This window comes from Anser brachyrhynchus (genome assembly GCF_964034855.1).
Source record: "Anser brachyrhynchus genome assembly, chromosome: 1".
Classification (NCBI taxonomy): domain Eukaryota; kingdom Metazoa; phylum Chordata; class Aves; order Anseriformes; family Anatidae; genus Anser; species Anser brachyrhynchus.
In genome coordinates, this window is record NC_137694.1 from 172,455,289 (window position 1) to 172,473,902 (window position 18,614).

At 36.9% G+C, this 18,614-nt stretch overlaps 3 protein-coding genes across 25 annotated transcripts in view; 1 reads left to right on the forward strand and 2 right to left on the reverse strand.

Annotated features, from left to right (window-relative positions):
• Positions 1 to 17,757, reverse strand: part of LOC308188219 (uncharacterized protein) — a gene marked incomplete at its 5' end in the record, with an annotated part of 30,309 nt that extends 12,552 nt beyond the window's left edge. The window contains 4 exons of the mRNA XM_080577042.1: positions 1 to 2,151; positions 13,748 to 13,828; positions 13,985 to 14,048; positions 17,634 to 17,757. The exon at positions 1 to 2,151 is cut by the window's left edge and continues 12,552 nt beyond it. Coding sequence (XP_080433168.1) covers positions 2,085 to 2,151; positions 13,748 to 13,828; positions 13,985 to 14,048; positions 17,634 to 17,757 — 336 coding nt within the window. The 3' untranslated portion in view covers positions 1 to 2,084. The remainder of the gene's footprint in view (positions 2,152 to 13,747; positions 13,829 to 13,984; positions 14,049 to 17,633) is intronic.
• PCDH9 (protocadherin 9) overlaps positions 1 to 18,614 on the forward strand; it is an 800,116-nt gene that overhangs the window by 114,502 nt on the left and 667,000 nt on the right. For 2 of the 23 annotated variants that reach the window (XR_013945261.1, XM_080577025.1), the window contains one exon: positions 1 to 18,614. This exon is cut by the window's left edge and continues 21,655 nt beyond it; it is cut by the window's right edge and continues 11,619 nt beyond it. The exons of 18 other annotated variants lie outside the window; for them this stretch is intronic. Coding sequence is in view for 1 of the 5 variants with exons in the window: in XM_080577021.1 (XP_080433147.1) it covers positions 10,699 to 10,722 (24 nt within the window). In the remaining 4 variants the exon portion in view is untranslated. 3 more of the 23 variants (XR_013945262.1, XR_013945263.1, XM_080577021.1) reach the window with 3 other exon arrangements.
• The window catches only part of LOC308187742 (uncharacterized protein), a gene marked incomplete at its 5' end in the record, with an annotated part of 533,458 nt that overhangs the window by 12,552 nt on the left and 502,292 nt on the right, over positions 1 to 18,614 (reverse strand). The window contains one exon of the mRNA XM_080575983.1: positions 1 to 18,614. This exon is cut by the window's left edge and continues 12,552 nt beyond it; it is cut by the window's right edge and continues 65,983 nt beyond it.

Consider the following 18,614-nt stretch of genomic DNA (forward strand, 5'->3'; position numbering starts at 1 on the left):
CTGACACCCTGAGGGATGTAAATCAGGGACTGAGAATTTTAGACTTTTTATTCTCTGGAGAAATGTACACAGTATTTTAATGATTATCTATCTTTCCCAACTCTACATTTGCTTAGATGCATGTAGGTTTAAAAATATATAAATATATATTCCCTTTTAAATATTCAAAAGACAAAAAAAAAATCTTTAGTCTGTATGGCTTGTTATCATTTTCCTATACATTTTCCAGAGGTGTTCTAGGAACAGCCTGCTGTACAGCTGTTCTGCTCCAGCTGAACAGGTTCATAGGGAATGAAGAGCTTACAGCAATTTGTAGGCAACGAAGCAAAAAGAAAAATCCACAGAGAAGCAGCTGATGTTAGCAGCTTTTAAAGAGATTGAAAGAAAAAGGAAAGAATAGGGAGTCGAATGTAGAACAGAGACAGAACATGATTTTGGAAGAATTACTATTTTTCAAAACCAAGAAGAAGCTGCAGTACTTACCTTATAAGCCATGCTTTATCCTTTCTTGCTTTTTACTACATGCTGAACAATATATCTGCTTAGAATATGCAGACATTTAGCCAACTCTTTACTTTATTGCACAAATGACTAGGAGGATGAGAGTGGCAGCCAAAGTTTTGTGTTATAGCTCTGTCACTGACAGGCACCTAGGCCTGAATCAGGAAAGAGTTCAGGCAATGCGTTAAATTTTTGGCATGTGGTTAATCCCACTACTTGTAGTAATACCTTTCTGAAGTGAAACCTGCATGTTAAACTCTGCAAACTAATCTTGCAGTGCCCATTTTCCTATTGTAATCTGGGAATAATAATGCCTAGTTCTTATATGGGTTTTGCAGCTTTATTCAAGGTACTTATACACCACTCTAAGCAAAACTCTTAATATAAAATTGTGATTTATTACTCTCTCTCATCAACATTAATAGAAATTGTTATGTGCATCTATTTCAAATAAATAAACACTTAATTTTTCATTGCATTATAGTACTGAAAATTTTAAATTTTCTCTGTTTAAATCATTATCAGAGAGTCAAGTCAAACTCTTTATCTCAACACAATCTCCTTATCACAACAAATCCTGTATGGACTACTTACAGAGATTCTTTTGTGTTTTTTGTTTGTTTTTTTCTTTAGTCATTTACTCTCATACAAAATGAGTGTAAAATATTATTAACTATTAAAGTATGTGTTAGAGTATGTTTGATATTCCTGTATGTAACAGATGTGGTACAGTGTCATGGAGCAGAGGGAGCTATTACTATATTTAATTGACTCTTTTATTACCTGAGGGTGAGAACAGGAAATAGAGCAGGCCGTCATACTTACTTTTAACCTTTGGTCTTAGAATAAGCTAGATGAAGGGTGTGTGTATTTTAAGTTATTATCCTTGCAACCATCTCACTCCCCCTGTTTGCAACTAGTGAAAAAGAATGTTATCCACTTTGCAGTGTCAGTCCCTTACACAGTGTTCCACTTAGACCTGTTTTGTCCACAGGCCCCGTCATGCTTTTCCCTGTGCTTTGTATGACGTAGGTCATAGATCAGACAGACAGTAAAGTCAAATATTGCAGGGTAAAGAAAAATAGAGAAAATGACAAAATATTCTTCTATAACAAAGGCATTATTGTGGCTGTATGTTAGCATTTGCAATGTTGCTAAAGCTTTTTCATAACTCAGCTCAGATATAAACTCCTTGCAGAGGTCAGATGGACAGTAAACCAGGCTAAATCAAGCTTCTGCTCTAGAGAAGCTGCTTGGACGGTGAGCCAGGAGAACAGGGAAATTAGCTTTGAAATAGAATAAGAACTATGTATTGTCTTCCCCTACCCCCCTACATCCCTTGCTACACACATTCTGCAGTCAACAAATAATGTGAAAAGTAATAACGGAGGTTGATGGAAAAGGATCCACAGTGTTAATAGTCTTTCTTCTCTTTCCTGAGAAATCTGTGGTTCACAGTAAGATATTAATGTAAGTCACAGTAAGGTATTAATGTAAGCATGTTAGTGTCTCTACAAAAAAAAAAAAAAAAAAAAAAAACGGCAGAGAAAATAATGTGGAGAAAAATAGCAGGAAAACATCTTTTAGCAGCTTTGAGGAAGCAGATCCAAAAATCCATCGATTTCAAGAGAAGGAGACCTCTTCTGTCTTCTGGAAAAAATAAAATTAAGTAAAGCAAAGTAAAGTAAATAAGTAAGATTCTCCTATAACTTTGACATTAGAAAGCATTGAATATATTCATAACACTAAGTAAAATGATAATTAACATTTTACTACTGGTAATGTCTTCCTTTTTGTACTGTACTGTTCAGAGTAATTATTTTATTTTCCTTGTCTGAAAGGTGTTTTGGGTTGGTAAAGGATGGAAGGTGCTGAACTCTCTCCTCACGGAAGCTGATGTTGTTAAATGTCCTAGCCTTTACACCATACACATAATTCTGCCCATAGTTTTGTTTGAGTAAAGCCAACTCAGCAACAAAGACAATTATTCTGAGAGAACTTTTATGTTACAGCTCTTTATTTTACTACTGAGGGTTCTCTGTGTTTATTGACTCCATCTTGGGAATCCACCTCATTTCTTGGCTGCAATGACCTTTGTGTTTATAATGTTTCATCAGTTTCCAAGCAGTCAGTTGGAGGTGAATGCTGTAGTATTAATATATTTATCATCAATTCATGTGACCTGAACATAACTCCCCACTCCACCCCCACCCCTTTTAAGCTCTGCTCTAATGCATTTTGTTGAAATCTAGGGGAAGTATTAGGTTCTTTGCTTTTCAGACAGGTATGTGGTTTTATGATTTTAGGCTTCTATTGTAAATATATCGGTTTGTCCTTTCTGTCACGGTACACTACTTTATTTTCTGCAAACAGTTTGAACACATCTAATATCTGTTGATTACACTGTAGTAATAGTAGTAACAGTAATCCAGTATTCTTCTTGTCATAATGTTTTCAACCATAGATCTGAGAGTCCTTTGCAAACGAGTTGAATATTATTACCCCCAGTTTACATGTCAGGAAAGTGAGGTGCCAGAAGGGAAATGACTTGCCCCAAATTAAACTATGAAAGCTAAAAAAGAAGTGGGGATAGAAGCCACATTTCCTAACACACATTACCCTCTTCTGCTTCCAAAAAATTGACGTTATTATGTTCCCATGCAGATAAAGAAAGAAGAAATACTTTTTTAAATGTATGAGGAGACATTTTAAACCACATCTCATTCCTTAATTTCATTTCTCAGTAGGATACAGTATCCTTGTCTATTTCTAAGGAAACTAACTGCAGGCTATTTTATCAAAGAAAAATTATATGATGATGCCTTTATGAATTTCTCCAAATATTAACACTCTCAGTTTAAATTAAAATAATTTAAGTAAATTCTAATTAAATCTTTATGCTTAAAATATCTGTACTGGATTTTTTTTTTTTAATTTGTTCAGTTATTTTGCTCGGGTCTGGGGTATTTTTTTGCTACTTAATGGGGTAAAGATAAATTGGAATAAGGCCTTTGACAAGCAGGACTATCTGAGAATGTAGCTAAAATTTTTTTATTGTCTAGATATCATTCTACAGTGTGATATATGTATATAATATATAGCTGTTTTAAAATTATCGACAAAAATATACACATCTCTTTTGATATGACAGTACCTCTGAAACATTGCTAATAACTAGCCCTTAAAAATAAAACCATGTCATTAAAAAAAAAGCCAGTTTACTAGTGACATTTAAATGGATTAGTGCCAAGTTGTCTCTATGATATACTATCATAGTCAAAATTTAACAAGAAAATACATGCCAAAACACAATCCGTGTTTGAAACAGAATAAAAATCTGGTTTACTAAAAGCTAATTTATATGGAGACTTTCAGGAAAATTAATCTGTAAAAACGAATTTAAAGTGGATTAGTTAAACCTAATTAAGTCCCTGCATAGACGTTCATTCAGAATAAAAATTGCCTTGATTTCGTTTAACTTAACTCCCTTCGAAATGAATTACGATTACCAGAGATTTAATGTAGTTTAAATAATCTACTTTAAAAATTAAATGCAGAATGATTTTCTTGCACGTCTCTGTGTAGACAAGGTCTGGAAGAAATCTGTCTGTCTGACCCTTTCCCAGATGTTAGTATAGGTGTAGACATTAACTGAATTTCAAAGGTAGTCCAAAGTATTGTAAAAGGTATTAGATCACTCTGAATTCTGAAATGATCTCTTATGAAAGGACAGAATGCAGCAAATAAGCTGTCTAACAGGTAGAAACTTATGATATGAGGGAAGGAATATCTTCGGATGGTGCCTACTTCCAGTAACTGCAGGGAAAGTTTGGTCTTCAGCTCTCATGATAAATTTTGGTGAGTGAACATGATTTCCTCAGAGAAGGAATAGATTGGATAGAGTCATCTTTTGTAGGCTGATAGGAGGATGGAACTTTGCTGATAATTATCATAATTATCTGTCATCTGTTTGGAACATGATAGGTTCTTTGTGCCGAGATTCCTGTTTGAATGCACAGTGATGATAATCCTGAATTACCAACAGAGTATTTATATTGCTTTTTGTGTTATTTTTTTTAAGATAAGCATTTTTTTTCAAAATTTTAGAATGTAGTCATGTACCACAGTTTCTAGATGATAAATGATTTGATCAGGTGAAAGGACAGACAGATTCATGAAGAAAAATAACCCCCTTTTTGCCATAGCTGGTCTGTGCTTGAATTAATATGGAAGCTTGGAGGAATGTAGAGGAATGGTCAAAATGAATTTTGAAAAGACCTGTTCCAGGAATGAGCTTCTTAACAAATAAAATTAAAGGCCCTCATGGGCAGTAGAGATGTACGGTGCAAATGGTGACAGCAGTTTTTGTAATGGTGATCTTGTTGACCCTTTTGGATCATTGTAGGTAACTTCCTCCCATCTTAACTTTTCTCTGCTAGTTGTGCAAGACCTTGCATGATTACAATACTATCCTTTCTGTTGTAGTGGAATATTTTCTTTCATAAGGGACTAAGGAATTGGCATAATTTGGAAATAAAATGCTTTGATCAGAGGTAAATTATCTCCCCTTACTTAAAGCAACAGAATGAATGATACTTCTGTAAGTCCTCAACTCAACCACAGATCAGTATATTGAGAATGTTATCAGAATCACTGTGAGCTGAAAATATTGTGCAAAAGCAAGTTACTGATACTTAAGAGAAAGACTGATAGTTCTGCATATACAGTAAAGAAACAATGATTACTGATAAAGGTGATTTCATTTTCAAAACAGCAGCAGCAATATTGTTCTCTTCAATTGATTTTTACATGGAATGATTTAAAAGGTGTTCTTGTTTCTCTCTGCTTGCTTAGTAACAAGCATCAGCAGACAACAAACTTCCAATCAGTGTAATGAGAAGAACTACACATTGCAACAGCACTAACTTTACATACTGATTGTACTATTGGATTTTGAAGGAATAGGAAGGAAAACCAAAACAATAAGGGAACGGAACAACAGAATGATTTTGAGGACTACCTGGTAATATCTTTCACATTTTACCTTTATGTGAAATAAACAACACAACAGTAATGAAATCTAGCACTGGTGCATAAATATACTTCTCTGCACCTATGCAACTCTAGGGTAAGTGAAGAAATTCTAACAGGGAAAAACAAAGTTAAAATGTGTAACTTGACTGCTTTAGAAAATAAGTTTCTATAGCAGTTTTAACCAACAAAATCAGTCCTGCTGAGGTAGCTCCTCCCTCACACACAGGTGCATGTCTTCATCTTTTGCTCTGTCTAACCTCTGTGAGCTGTTGCAACTTGCTGGGTCCACAGAAAACAAACCCTACTAAAACAAAGTTATTTTTTTCTGATTGAAGGAGCTAAATATGCTTCCTGGTGAGTCAGATAATCCTGCTGGAGAGGAGTGGGAAAATACTCCTCGAGAGGGAAAAGGGCAGTTTAGAACACTTTCAGCCTGAACGTTGAATTCAGGCGCAAATATGAAAATGTTTGTTGCCTGTATAGTTACATATATATATATTGTTCTTACAGAGTCATGCAAAACATTTAAAGTAATAGAAATGGATTAGCATCTGTAGTAGATATTGCTCTGTCAAATGTTTTCTGAAACCTCTGAATTATTAAGGCATAAATTAGATTCTTTAAGAGCAGAACATTGTTTATAAAAGTGCACTTGTCAGTGTTGGGGAGGTAAAAAGAAATAACCCTGCCATGACAGTAGTCCCCAGGGAATACCCTACTTTCCTGATACCATCCATGTTCCTTGTGGTTCAGAACACTTGTTAAGCTGAAAGGGGGGAAGAGAAGTGCATGACATTTAGACTTGTTGTAACATAAACCATTTCTTATCTCTCCCCTCAGTCCCTCTTCTCTGCATTCTGTCTCCATTTACAACTTCACTATCCCTCCTGCCTCCTGGGACCATAACCTTAGTGTAATCTTTGTTCTTTTTGCTTCCTTCTGCATATCTAAGACAAACTGTATATTTTACTTTTTCTTTTTTTTGTCTAAAAAAAAATAATCCACATTTCCCTCAATGTTTTTGCTGCCAGAAGCCCATTTTTGTTGTTGTTGTTGTTTTGTTTTTGTTTTTGTTTTTGTTTTCAGACTAAATTTTCTCCTATCTCATCTCTTTCTGCCTCATAATTCCCATATCAACTAGCCCATGGGGCTAAAATCCCACATGACACTAACAGTTCTACCTGTTAGTCATGTATTTTTGGTCATAAAGCGGACATTGTCCCATTGGGTTGTAGAACCGAAGTCCTTTTCTTTTCTTTTTCCCAAATGACAACCTAAGAGATCTTTAATTATGCCAGAATGCACTGTTCTTCCAACCTGGACTGGTTTTCAATAATCCTGGAAAGCATCTCTATGCCACTATCAACTTATCAAATAGTCACCAGCTCATTTTACTCACAGTTGTTAGCATACTTCTTGATTTTCATTTTAATTAGACATCTGGCAGTCTAGGTTTTCACTTCTCAAATTCCTTAATCAGCCAAATTTTCTTTTTTTTTTTTTTTTTAGAATTTTCCCAGAAGCATTGATATCTTGGAAGAGCAGTCCAACTTGCACTTTACCTTATTTAGACTTAAAACATAAGCATCCCTGTGCCTAAATCCCATGGGGATCTGGTCTAGACAGGTGCCCTGTGAAGGAGCTTAACACATGCTGACAGCAGAGAGTTTAGCAGCAAGTAGTCGTGACCACAGCCACTTTCATTCAAAACATGTTTAGAATATAAAGTAGTGCTTTCTTTCTTTTAGAGCATTTGCCCAGGAAGCAACAGATTTGGGAGGACCTGAATGGTGCTAAGTTCCATTATGAGTTTCACCCTAAATTTTGTTGCTTCACTTCTTTGGAACAATAGAAACAATAATATTTGCATATTTTGCAGAGTTATTTGAGATCTGTTGAAGAGAGATGTTTAAAAAGATGTACACATTTTAAGAGAAGCTTTGAAGCACCCATAGTTTTACATTAATAGTTCTGCATTAATAGTTTTGAGGTTCAAATAAATGCTGTTATAAATGGCACCACTTAGACAGGCCTTGTATGTTCCTAACTATGCAATCACCAAGCAAATGCAGTAGTTAGGTATCTTACGACAAGTCCATGTGGGAGAACAACTAAAAGTCTGAAATTAATGCAGCTAAATTAAGGACCATTAATCCTCTTCCTCTGTATGGAAACTCTTATTGAGGAATAGAGTGCTTAAGGGAGGATCAAACTCAAAAAAAAAAAAAAAGGCATTTTAATTCAGAAAGAGAGTATCTACACAGAGTTTAATGTGATTTAATTTCTCTACATTAACTTCATAGCTTTAGTTTTTTCATCTTAACCTTCTCAACAGCAGGCACTCTCAAGTGATACCAGTTTTTCACAAAAGTATATCTCTGGAAAGCTTCAGTTGTAATCAGATCTGCTCTTTAAATGTTTATATCTTTCTATTTTTGTATAACCCAATAAAATTATTGCTAAAAAAAAAAATCATAGTTACCTTCATTTTACAGTCAACTGATTAGGCAGCAGGCATGGCCATCTGAGTGAGAAACTACTTTACCATATTAAAAATATAAATAAACTAAAAGTGACTTCGTATTTTAGATGTGGTGGTTAACAGCTTGAGGGGAATTGTTAAGCTTAAGGTCATGAATGATGGACACAATGGAAAATCACAGAGAACAGCAAAAGAAAGGGAGAGATAGTAAACAGCATAGCATACCTGCCCACAGAAACTGGATGTCTGAATTCAAACCTGATGATTATTAGCTAAAGCAGACCATTTCCCACAGCATTCTCCTGAAGAAACTGGCTGCTCATGGCTTGGACTGGCATACACTTTGTTGGGTTAGAAACTGGCTGGGTAGCTGGGCCCAAAGAGTTGTGGTGAATGGAGTTAAATCCAGTTGGAGGCCAGTCACTAGTGGAGTCCCCCAGGGCTCAGTACTAGGGCCAGTTCTCTTTAATATCTTTATCGATGATCTGGATGAGGGGATCGAGTGCACCCTCAGTAAGTATGCAGATGACACCAAGTTAGGTGCGTGTGTCAATCTGCTCGAGGGTAGGAAGGCTCTGCAGGAGGATCTGGATAGGCTGGAGCGATGGGCTGAGGTCAACTGTATGAAGTTCAACAAGGCCAAGTGCCGGGTCCTGCACTTGGGGCACAACAACCCCAAGCAGCACTACAGGCTGGGAGATGAGTGGTTAGAAAGCTGCCTGGCAGAGAAGGATCTGGGAGTATTGGTTGATAGTCAGCTGAATACGAGCCAGAAGTGTGCTCAGGCGGCCAAGAAGGCCAACAGCATTCTGGCTTTTATAAGAAACAGTGTGGCCAGCAGGACTAGGGAAGTGATTGTCCCCCTGTACTCGGCTCTGGTGAGGCCCCACCTTGAGTACTGTGTTCAGTTCTGGGCCCCTTGCTACAAGAAGGACATTGAGGTACTCAGGCAAGTCCAGAGAAGGGCAACAAAGCTGGTGAGGGGTCTGGAGACAAGTCTTATGAGGAGCGGCTGAGGGAGCTGGGATTGTTCAGCCTGGAGAAGAGGAGGCTCAGAGGCTGTCTATAGGTACCTTAAAGGAGGCTGTAGCGAGGTGAGGATTGGTCTATTCTCCCATGTGCCCAGTGATAGGATGAGGGAGAATGGGCTAAAGTTGCGCCAGGGGAGGTTTAGGTTGGATGTTAGAAAGAACTTCTTTACCAAAAGGGTTGTTAGGCATTGGAATGGGCTGCCCAGGGAAGTGGTTGAGTCACCATCCCTGGAGGTCTTTAAAAGATGTTTAGATGTAGAGCTTAGTGATATGGTTTAGTGGAGGACTTGTTAGTGTTAGGTCAGAGGTTGGACTAGATGATCTTGGAGGTCTCTTCCAACCTAGATGATTCTCTGATTTTGTGGTTCAAATGTTGTGTGTTTGACACAGTCTCTGGTAAAGGGGTATAGGAAGGTGTGGTACCTGAAAGCTGTGGTACATCCTGTTACTCCGTTCAGCTTGTTCCCAGAATAGCTCTCTATGTCTATGGTGTCTCCTCAAGCTTTACTAATGTGGGGGGGATTCAGTTTGGCTGCTTGGTTGTCCCTTTATTGTCCTACATTGATAAATATCAACTGTATGTAAAGAGTAATTATAAATTATATTTATATAAAACTGCCAGATAAACCATTTGATATCTGATATTTTATACTCTATAATTAATAGAAATTTATTCTCAGACATTAACATAGGAATTCTGCAATCTTTTCAGCATTGATAAAGCTGCATCATAGGCATGGGTACTGATACTTCTGTTTGCTGGAATTAACAACGTTTGGATTAGAATTTTAATAATCAGATTTAGATCCTTTTTTTTTTTTTTCTTCCTTTTTCTTTTTCTTTAATAACACACTGATTTCAGTGGCTTCCAAGTATTGTATTTACTTTTTTTTTTTTCTTTTTCTCCTGTCATTATTTGTAAAATTTCACGGAAAGGAACAGAACGTGGTCAGTTTCAACCTGCAAGGTAGTAGGTTCCAATGATGTATTGTTATGCTGATTATAACACTTATGTAAATGGAGGTACAGCCATAATGATGATAAAATAGAGTAAGAAACAGAACCATCAATGTCTCACATAGAAAGTAAATGGAATATTTTCTCATTCCAAGAGTTACCACATCTATGAAGAACAAATGTTTTGCTGGTTGTTATTACTGATTTTAGATTTCAAAGGATCTTGATAACTTCACTTTAATGTATTAGGATGATAACTTTTCTTAATAACAGCCTATACAATTAAGATCAGAAAATTAAAATCTTCTGCAGATACTAGATAGGTTTCTTATGATACAATAGTCATTGTTATTTTATAGCATTTAGATATTAACTGTAGACAGAAGGGAGTAATATTTGAAAGCTGTGCAACATTTTAGTTTAGAATTATGAAACTAAACTTCAGTGCTGATCTTCACAAAAGTGTTCAGCTACAACGGGAGAAGCATAACAGTCTTCAGAGAGAGATGCCAAATCCCATGCATTTCTTTTATCATAAGTTACAGTGGACTGCCAGTTATGGGGCTAGTGATTTTTCCTTTTCACCTGTGCATTTTGTTAGAGCGCACATAGACTTACATTCTCCATTTAGATAAATCAATGCTTCCTGTCCTCCCACCCTTTATTTCTCACTGCCCACTATTTTTCTTTCAGTTTGTGTTCCCCATTGCTGGGTGAGCAGCTTATGAGAAATAAACCACTGAGGCACATCAAATCTTATAAGAAGGCCAGGTCAGTAATTCAGTGGCTGAGTTTTTCCAATTCATTCTCTTTCAAGTGACTTGTTTGAAAACAAACAACAGAAATAAAACCTTATTGTGTCTCTTGTTGCTATTTAACAAAACTATAGAAAGACCTTTTGCCTTAATAATGCCAGTGACATGCATTTTGTTTATCTTTCTAATTATTTATTTATAGTTGACATGAAAATACTTCCCACTAGACATCGCTGACTACATGACACCAAGTTGCGTGTTGCCTTTGTGAGACTTTTATTATAGCATGATTAAAATAGTGCATTAATTATGCATCCTGCTATAAAACTGGATACAGCAGAGGAAATAAATAGATATTAATAATACATTAGTTATTAATCTCTATATTTGTTACTTGAATGAGATGCAAACTACTACATCTTCAGTTCATGAAGACCATTCCATTAGTGGAATTTTTAAGTTCACTTACATCTCACTACAGTGGAAGGACAAGCTTTTTTTAAAGGTCACCTTCTGGTACAGATGAGTACTTCTGAGTTGCTAACACATCTGTATTATGAAGCTAAAATTTTAACTGACAGTGAGATATGTCAGTAGCATAATAAACAGATTGGCCACCAGGCTGGGCCATGTGCAGTCAACATTTCATCAAGATAAGTGGTTGAATTTATGGACATTAGAAGAGAGACACCTTCCTGGAGAAACAAGAGCAGACTTTTGTACTGAAGGGAAGCTATATTTTGATGAATTTATGAAAAGTATTGTAGAAATGGGTATTTAAAAACATTAGGTTTTGTAAAGTGCATTGTGATTGGATTGCTTTAAGAGAAGATTGTAAGGTTGTCTGTGGATAACATACATGTGAGGAAGTTGCACCTATTTAATAATAATGCAACAGGTTCCAAAAGCCTTGCACATAAAGGTGTCATTTAGTTAAAGGACAGAGCCAATAGATTAAGAAGTACAATTGCAGCCAATTAGCTGCAGCAAACTTTTAAAATACACCGTTCACTCTTTTTTTTTTTTTTGGCTCAAGCCAAGAATAAAATAAATTTATTTAATATAAGAGCCACTTGGCAAGATTTGCAGTAGGAAATTAAATGTGCCTGGGAATGTTCACAACAGTGAGGTCAATTGTCATGGAGTGACCCACTAGTCTACAACAGCAGGTGGTTGCAGATTGCCAGAGTAGAATCCTGTTAACTCCTAAAGCTTGTCTAGAAGATAGTTTGGGAGAGACCTACATGACCAAGGAGTGTTTGTGCAATTTAACAGGTGACTGAGTTTTAGTTCCTTGCTATGTTCCCTAGCATTTGTTGTTTTACTGGTAGTGGTAGTCTTGTTAAGTGAATGCCCAGAAGGTAGAGTTGTCCAAAGATAAATTTCATTCCAGATTTTAGTTCCACCATTAAATGGCATACATATAACTTTCTTATGGCTGAGAGTTTTTAGACATGTTCTAATTTTGTATGAAGGGGAAGTCAGATAGATCTGCTTAAAAAATGTAAAATCCTTCAACTTTCATCTACACATGGGTGTATTTTCTCATTGACTTAATATTGAACAAGGACAAATAGAAAACTTCGGAATGGGTGTACAGTTTTAAAAGTTGTTTGATTAGCTTGGTCTAAAAGTTGTGTCAACCAGGACAAATTATTATTGAAATGATTAATATTAGTAATATCAATTATACAGCAACAACAATATAATAATTATTAATAAGAATAATACATAGCTCTGGCTTGGGATTTGCACGAGTAAATCTGAAAGCACATAAACAAGAAAGTAAATATTATTTTATGAACTATGAAAGTGAAATGGAGTCAAGTGCAGTGTAATGGACAGAACCACATTTTAGATCATTAACCAGAGTCAGGACGAGGATGTAGATGTCTTGAATCCCACATTAAAACTCTGTTCATTTTTACAGAACTAGTGGTTGAGCACACAGGTTTAAATTTTTCCTAAATAAATTTTCTGTCCAAAGAAGACTCTGAGTCAGTGATTGTTGGAGTCATGCAATATGGACAAGACAACCCTCAGGTTAGTGGGTCAGAAAAATATATGGATTTATATTAAACTAAAATGGCTTTCTCTCTTCCTGTATCTTGTTTCCTGTATTTTCATACCTTCTTAGTTTCCTTTGAAAGAAGACAGAGGAGATCACTCAGTCAAGAAGGCAAGCTGTCTGCCAAAAGAGGGTTTCACCTGTATATAAACCCTTCCTGATAAATACACACATTTTTAAAAACAATTCCAGTGTGAGAGAGGGAGTTAGGAGAATATAATAATTTACTAACTTTTAGAGAATTTACTAACTTTTTAGAAAAGGGGGGACTGAGAGAAGGAGTTAGGGGAATCTTATCAAGTAGAGATAGAGTGCTGACGGCATGAAACTAGGACTAACTATGGTGCTTGTGCAAATTAATTAAAGCAAGAAGCCTTGGGCCCCTTTACCAAGGTCAGTCTCTTAATAAGGGTGTGAGCCTATCTTAAGAAACTGGTAGAAACTGGTCCTGTGGATGGACAAGATCCAAGAAGCAACTGAGTCTGCGCAGAGACAAGAGGTCAACTAGCGGTGATGAGGAAGAGTCATCAATCTTCATCCCCACAACCCCCGACGACCACCACCAGAATACACTGCGCAAGCGCAGATGGGAGGAGTTTATGGAAATGACTCCTTGGAACTAATTTTAATACGAAGCAGGGACAGGTTATGAATATGTATAGGCGTATTGTGAAACTTCATGCATATGTAACTCTTTACTGCATATAACCAAGGCAAGTTGCCGCGTCAGGTGCGCACAACTTTGGCGGGACTACCCCCCGTGCTGCCCAGTGCTGAATAAACATACCTACTTTACAATCTTACTGATTGTGGAGTCCGTTTTCCGCAAGTCAAGTGGTGAAAATAAGTCTCTTTTTCTACAATCATTTCAGTTCATCATTATCTGTACTCTTGGAAAATTGTTTTTGTAGTGTCTAACCTGCATTTTCTTTGCTCCAAGTCTATGTTGGCACATCTGGCTCTCTTCTTTCCAAGTCCTTTGCCTTCCCTTTTATAGCAACTGTTGAAATATTTGAAAATTGTTAATGGTCTTAAGTATGGAAAAGCTTGACTATTGAGTATATCAAAAAGTGAATCTGTTCCTCCTTTCATTACTACTTGCAAACCTTTCCACCACTTTCATTAAAAGACTCAGTAAGCATCTCTACCATTTTACCTTGAAAATGTGATAATCTTCCTTTCTAGAAACACTCTGTTCATTGCAGTGTAGACCTCTTCTACTAAGGGAGATGAAAACACATGAATAAAAGTGAACAACAGATCACAAACGAGAAAAAAAAAAAAAGCTGAAAAAAAATGTGCTGATGTTGTAACCACTCAACTGTTGTACTGTTGAATTTCTTTCATTTTAAAACAATGTTGCATAATTATATAGTCACTGTTTGCTTTGTTTTGTAAAACCCTGCAGTGATTTCTGTGAGAGGAAATGAAATGATCTGGCTGGCTGCTGAATGCTTTGGCTACTTTAGGGCAGTTCAGTAGGTGTTTCTGCATTAGCTGTTCGGATTTTTTTTCTTCTTTATTCTTTTCCTTTTCTTTTTGGTAGGGAAAGTCATAAATATATATATACTCCAAAAACATGATACCACAGCATTTCTGTAAGAATCGTGTCCTGCTGTTTGTTAACCTTATATATGTAAACTTATATAGCAACAGTGCATTCATTCAGTTAGCTTACAGTGGTGCTTTGGCAGTGCTTTATTTTCATAAATGCATGTAAATCCTTCTGTTTAAAGCACAAGGTTTTCTTAACTTCTCCAAATACATTAATGACGGTGTAGCTGACAGAGCACAAAAAGGCAAACAATATCAAAATTTAATTCCTGCTCTGATACATAGACACTTTCTTTGTTTAAACTAACTCTTTATTTGTGCTTACTTTGGTAGGGTTTATATTTATAATTAGAGCCCCTCACAGTTTTTCTTTAAGTTATTGATTACACTGCATTCATCCATCAAGGTTGATGAGCTGTAGAGAAAAAAACCCTGACATTTTCAGGGGTTTTATTCATGGGGGAGAAGAAATTGGAGCCATTTCACTGTGGCTTTATAACACACATTTGTTTCCAGGAATATGTAAATTTCCTTCAACTATACCAATTCTATGTAACTGTTACAAAGAACTGCTCAAGAATGACTTTGGTTGGAAGGAACCTTAAAGATCATCTAGTACCAACCCCCCTGCCTTGGCAGGGATGCCACCCACTAGATCAGGTTGCCCAGGGCTTCATCCAACCTGGTCCTCCTCCACCTCCATCCAATACCTCCTGGGATGGGGCATCCATCCCTGGGCAACCTGTTACAGTATTTCAACACCCTCTGAGTGAAGAATTTCCTCCTAAACTCTAATCTAAATCTCCCCTTTGCCAGCATATATCAAGCTTTTTGTCCACCAGAATCCCCAGGTCCTTCTCTGCAAGGCTGCTCTCAATTACTTCTTCTCCCAGTCTATAATCATGTCTGGGACTGCCCCGACCCAGGTGCAGCACCCTGCATTTAGACTTGTTGAACCTCTTTAGGTTCATGTGGGCCCATTTCTCCAGCTTGTCCAGGTCCCTTTTGTTGGCATCCCTTCCTTCTTTTGCATCAACAGCACCACTCATCTTAGGTCATCTGCAAACTTGCTGATGGTGCACTTGATCCCACTGTCTATGTTATTGATAAAGATATTACATAATACTGATACACAAGACAGATCCCTGAGGGACACCGCTTGTCCCCGGCCTCCACCTGGACATAGAGCTCTTGACCACAAATCTCTGGGCATGACCTCCAAGTCAATTCCTTATCCAAAGAATGGAACATCCGTCAAACCATCTCTCTCCAATCTGGAGATCAGGATGTTGTGTGGGACCGCATCAAAAGCCTTACAGAAGTCCAAGTAGATGACATCAGTCATCTTGTTGAGTACCTCAGCCTTCTCCGTGTCTTCTGTTATCAGTACAGCATAAGTACAGCAATGGAAAACAATATGTGTCTCAAGCAAACCTCTTTCTAATTCGAAATAGAAAATATTCCAGTTGTATCTCAAGACAGCAAAATTTTGATAAATCTTTTGAAAATCCACTTTCAAGGCAAGTTCTGTGGCAACTCTTTAAGATTTTTTTAAATAATTATAAAAATATTATTAATATTTATAAATATTAACATTTATTAACATTTATAAATAGTATTAGAATTATAAATAAAAATATATAAAAATAAAATATAATAAAATATAAATATTATTAAAATTATAAAAATATTATTAAAAGATTTGTTTAAATAATTATGCTGAAAAACAAAACAAAACAAAACTACAGGAGCTGAATAGACTAATTAAAATTTATTTTTGAAGATAAAAGAACCAAAGTTTGATGGACTTCCTACCTTTGGCATTGGTCTGAATGATATGATACTTGATTCATAATATGGAGCAGCAGCATAAGCTTTATGAGTTAAAGCTTTGGTAGAAGCTGTCATATATGGGACATGAACTTAAGGAATGTAGTTTCCTGAGGCTTTGGGGTGGTTCTTGCATTCTCTCCCCACTTTGTAGCCAGCTAGCTTTCTTTCTCTGTAACATCTGTGGCTTCTAGGCTTTATGTGGCTGGTTCAGGCACAGATATTTTTGGCTGCGCATCATCATTACATGTACGCACACACATGTATGCATGCACACACACACACACACACACACACACTGTTTCTCTGCCTAGCAACCATAGAAGAGTCTGTCTAATGAGAAAATAAAAATGCTGTATGAGTGAAGCTACTGCTTTGTGATTTCCTCATACTAACGCTTTGACAGTATGCCAAGGCATTACAACTCAGGCCCAAGTTACAAACGAAGTCTGGAATGAAAAAGGAAAGGAGAAAAACCAAACAAAACAAAAACAAAACAAAAAAAAACCCTGACAATATAATGCTGAAGAGAGCTGAATGTTATTCTGAGAGGTGCTAGCAGCTATGAAAGGAAACAATGGGGTAACATTCCGCTTTCATTTTCAGTTCTTCCTTGTTATCTTCCATATTTGCTTGGAACCCCCTTTCATGAATAAGATGTGCTCTGGTAAAGAAAGCGATGATACATGAAGTAGCACTGTGACAAAGCACAAAGTGATCATTGCCCTCTGCTTAATCTCACTGCACTTTCACACCATTAACAGTGTAACTAATAAGACTTGCACTTAGTATCTCACCTTTATGCTTTCTGTGGAAGTGTCATACTTGAAGAGCAATGGCTTTTGCTAAAGCACTGCAAAATAAGAGGTAATTCTCATAACATCATTCTGAATAGACACATCTTATTATTTCTCATTGTGTTGGTGGAGAAAGGAAGGTTAAATGACTTGCTTCAGCTCAAACAAGAAGTCAGTGATTATGATCAATGATTCGTAGACTTGGCTTTTCTAGTTAGTTTACTTGAAATAACATTGTAACATGAAAAATAACTGCATATTTGGCAATTGGTAAAAATTTCCAGGCTCTAATAACTAATTTTAGAATTGTTTACATAAGCAACTCACTTCTCTATGTAAAAGTTTTAATTCTCCTTCTGCTAATATTGAGATTTCTTTTTCTGGTTCCTTCTCTTCATTCTCTTCGGTCTGTGCTCCACCCCCCCACCCACCCCCACCCTCTCCCAAGCTCTTTCATTCCCCTTGCCAGGATCTGCTCCTAAGTACTTTGCTTTCAACAAGAGACTGTCTTTTTGTAGCAGGCGCCAGTTCCAGTCTGTGGGATTGTAAACAGAAAGTACCCATGACAACTGATTCATCCCCCACAGAGACCACACATAGTACCTACAAAATGTCTGCACTTACCAAGAGAGGATCCTGTCCCCAGCTCAGGTTTGCAACATGAAGTGCCAGAACAGGTGCCAGGAGAATTTGTTTGGGCTTGAACTTTATGAATGAACCAATGTATGATGAGGTATTCAGTCTCCATTGACGTTGCTACCTGCGTTGTCTCTATTTAAAGAACAGACGAGCAAGCTTCAGTCCACAATGTGATCATTTCCCCCAACACCTGAGTTAATAGGAGTAATTTCTACTTACACCATGTCTTTCGTTTGAGAAGCTCTCACTCAACAAACATAAATTAATTAAGCTTTATGTTCCCTCTGTGCAGCATTGGTAGACTTAGGAATAGAGTGGTTTAAACATTACACTAGTATGCCAGTTGGGAAATACCAGAAATCTAGTTTTCTTCCTTTCCACATGCCCTGGGGCAGATTCAATGTGTGCCTGAAATGCAAGGACTGAAAAAGACCATGGGGAATATAGTATTGATAGTGCAACTATGCTTACAGTTTGAGACAAGGAGCTGTACTTGTCTGGAAGACAGGTAGTTGGAAGAGCTGAAATGCAAGTGGCAATGAAGTGAAAGCTGATTCTTTGCAAAAAAGTTAGGTACTAAAGCCTGCTGAGGTACCACAGACTTTCCAGCTGTCATTGAAGAGATTTGTGTGTCACAGTGGCCTGTATAGTTCTGCCTTGTTGCCTCCTCTCAAGTCAAACCAAGTAAATTAGGAATACCTCTTCCGTAAAACTGATTTTCCTGAGATCAAGGTGGTGAATGTGTGCAAGTATAGATTTCCTAGAGGGGACAGAAGGATAACTGCATTTCCACTTAGCATTGCTTGCTATGGCATGTACTACTGAGGTACGTGACAGCTCTGGCTAGTCAGACTGGTAGTGTGTATACCTCCTAGTATGGGACAAGAGCAGGCATTTAAGCTTAGGAATTTGCAGGCCTGTTGATATTAAAAATTGTATAATGAATGAATGCATTTTTTCCTCCTC